Raw genomic sequence first — 2,601 nt, 5'->3', positions numbered from 1 at the left:
CCCCCCCCCCCACCCGCGCCACCCACAGTCGATAAATTTAGCACACAGGGTGTTAACGGGCCTTGCCCGACATGCTGATCTGGTTACCAGTGCCTGTGGCTGAGGAACCCGCGCAGATCAGTCCCGTCCCATTCGCTGCCACACTCCCTCACCGCCAAGATTTGGTGCTTTGGACATGCTATGTCTGCTGCTGGGTGAGCCTCCTTCCTCCCCTCCCTCCCCCCACCCCCAGCTTTGAGACACCCGTGAGGCCGTGGAGGGGTCTGTCTGCCTGTCTTTTTGTCTTTATCCAAGGGCGGCTAGGCTGGAGACTGTGGTGTGTCTTCACATCTGTGCATTCATCGGCGTATTTCTGGGATGTCTGGGTCAGTGTGTGTTTGTGTGAATGGGAGAGAAAGGGAATTCTACACAAAAGTGACTTCTGTGTGTTTACCTGTCTTCCTGGGTCTGGATGCTGGGATCAGCAGCTGGCTGTGCGTTGTTTTTGTGTGTTTTTTCTTGTTTTCAGTCTTTCATGATTTTATCTTCTCCCTTCAACCATTTTCTTTTTGTTTTTCATACTGTTTTATTTATTGTATGTCTTTTTATATTGAATGCATTGGGGTGATATTGGTTAATAAAATTATAATAGGTTTCAGGTGTATAATTCTATGACACATCTGCTGTATGACTTTCTGAGTTGCATATCTGGGTCCACCTATGTGTCTGGGCGTTGTCTGTGTTGTATGTGAATGTATGATTCCATGTTTGTGCTCATGCATGTGTATTTGTGTGTGTGCATACAACTAGGTCTGGCTGTGTCTGTACAGGGTGTAGAGTGTATCTGTGACTCCGTGTGTGTGTGTGTGTGTGTGTGTGTGTGTGTGTGTGTGTGTGTGTTTGGGTCTCTGTGTTGTGTGTTGTGTTGTGTTGTGTTGTGTTGTGTTGTATTGGCTTGGGGAAGGTATGGTTACTGTGTCCTATGCATATACTTGGTCTATGGGAGCCTTTTCATGCATCTGGGTTGGGGGTGGATCCAATGGTATTTGCATAGCTAGGTGTGTGTCTGGGTCTATATGGACCTATGTGTATTGTGAGTATATTGTTGCATTTTGTGTTTATGTGTGTATATCCCAGTGGACAAAATTAGTGACTAAAGCCCCCTTGCTGGGGAGGAGAGTCCAGGCTGGGACACTTTGAGCTCCCAGCCCAGGAAGGGAGTTGGGTGCTGTGAGAGGCTGGGTTCCAACTGCCTAGCTCCACCAATCTACAGTGGGCGAGAGAATTACAGGGTCAAAAGAAAGGTGGCAGGCCTGGAGGTAGGCTCATAGGGTGAATGGGCCTAATAGAGAGCCTGGCACTTGCTGGCGACAGGCCCCCCTGCCCTTCCTGACTTTAAGATGGTGGGGTCAGGGGCTTGGACCCTGCTCACACACATTCACACCAATATCTCCTAGATCAAGCATGTCAAAGTCGCGGCCCGCGGACCACATGTGGCCCACAATGAATATTTTTGCGTCCCAGCCAATATAACAGTATGTAAGAGACATTTTAATAAAAATTTTGTAACTTAATTTTTACAATATCCTGTTACACATAATTATTAATAACAAACTACAACATTCGCTAATGACTGATTACTATAATCGTGCATTTATTTCCCTTACGTGTCTTACACATAGGCGCACCATTTCTCCCCACTAATACTAGCAGCAAATATTTTAGCAACCCATTGCCATGTCATTAGTCTTGGACTGACTTGTTTGGTGTGAGCAACAGGAAATAATATTTCGCTTTCGGAGAACAAGAAAAATAGCTTTATTTGCATTATGCTTATTAATTTGTGCAGTTATTCAGTGTCTGGTAAGTTAATGTTCAAGAAAAAATATTAGTTTTTATTAAAATGTTCTATTTTATATTAATAATTACTTATTTATTTCAGCCCTTTGTATTCAGCGTGTCTCTATCGAAATAAACCTACGTTTCTATGAAAATTGAAGTTTTTGTTTTTTTGCGGCCCACATAAATTTAAACCTTGTGTATTTGGCCCATATTAGCCTTTGAGTTTGACATGCTTGTCTTAGATCAACCAGCTACAGAGCCATAGAGATAGGCATGAACACACACACAGATCCCAGACATGGATGTGTGGGTTGTGCACACACCAGCACAACCCACACATCCATGAACACACATGCATAATCTTACATACACTGAGATCACAAAAAAGAGCATATATACCCACACATGCACCTATGTGCACCACAAAGACCTATTCACAGCATACATACACATGAGGCATGACGTGTGCACATACCAAGTCATGTGTATCTGCATTCATGTAGATCCCCAAGCACACAGGTGTGCATGCCAGAACAAACCACACACTTCCAAAAATACATGGTCACATGCATAGTCTCCTACACTCCAAAAAAGACACAAGAAAGTTCACACCAATTCACGGCTACATAGAATTACACATTCACCAGGAAACATCCATCTACATATATTCATACAGCCACACTAGGAAACAGACATGCTCAGAGACATACTCATGTAGCAGGTGACATAGACATAGATATCCATAAGCACCTACAGACACACACACACACACACACACAC

The 2,601-nt window shown here is 44.0% G+C and overlaps 1 protein-coding gene across 4 annotated transcripts in view; it reads left to right on the top strand.

The window, feature by feature from the left end:
* The first annotated feature begins 20 nt into the window (after positions 1–20).
* Positions 21–2,601, top strand: part of LOC106724446 (lipid phosphate phosphohydrolase 1-like) — a 9,897-nt gene continuing 7,316 nt past the window's right edge. For all 4 annotated transcript variants that reach the window (XR_001360248.1, XR_001360247.1, XM_014531919.1 and 1 more), the window contains exon 1: positions 21–194. Coding sequence is in view for 1 of the 4 variants with exons in the window: in XM_014531919.1 (XP_014387405.1) it covers positions 72–194 (123 nt within the window). In the remaining 3 variants the exon portion in view is untranslated. The remainder of the gene's footprint in view (positions 195–2,601) is intronic.

Source organism: Myotis brandtii, unplaced genomic scaffold (genome assembly GCF_000412655.1).
Source record: "Myotis brandtii unplaced genomic scaffold, ASM41265v1 scaffold827, whole genome shotgun sequence".
NCBI lineage: Eukaryota > Metazoa > Chordata > Mammalia > Chiroptera > Vespertilionidae > Myotis > Myotis brandtii.
The sequence above is the reverse complement of the archived record's forward strand: the minus strand, read 5'-3'. Positions and strand labels throughout refer to the sequence as shown.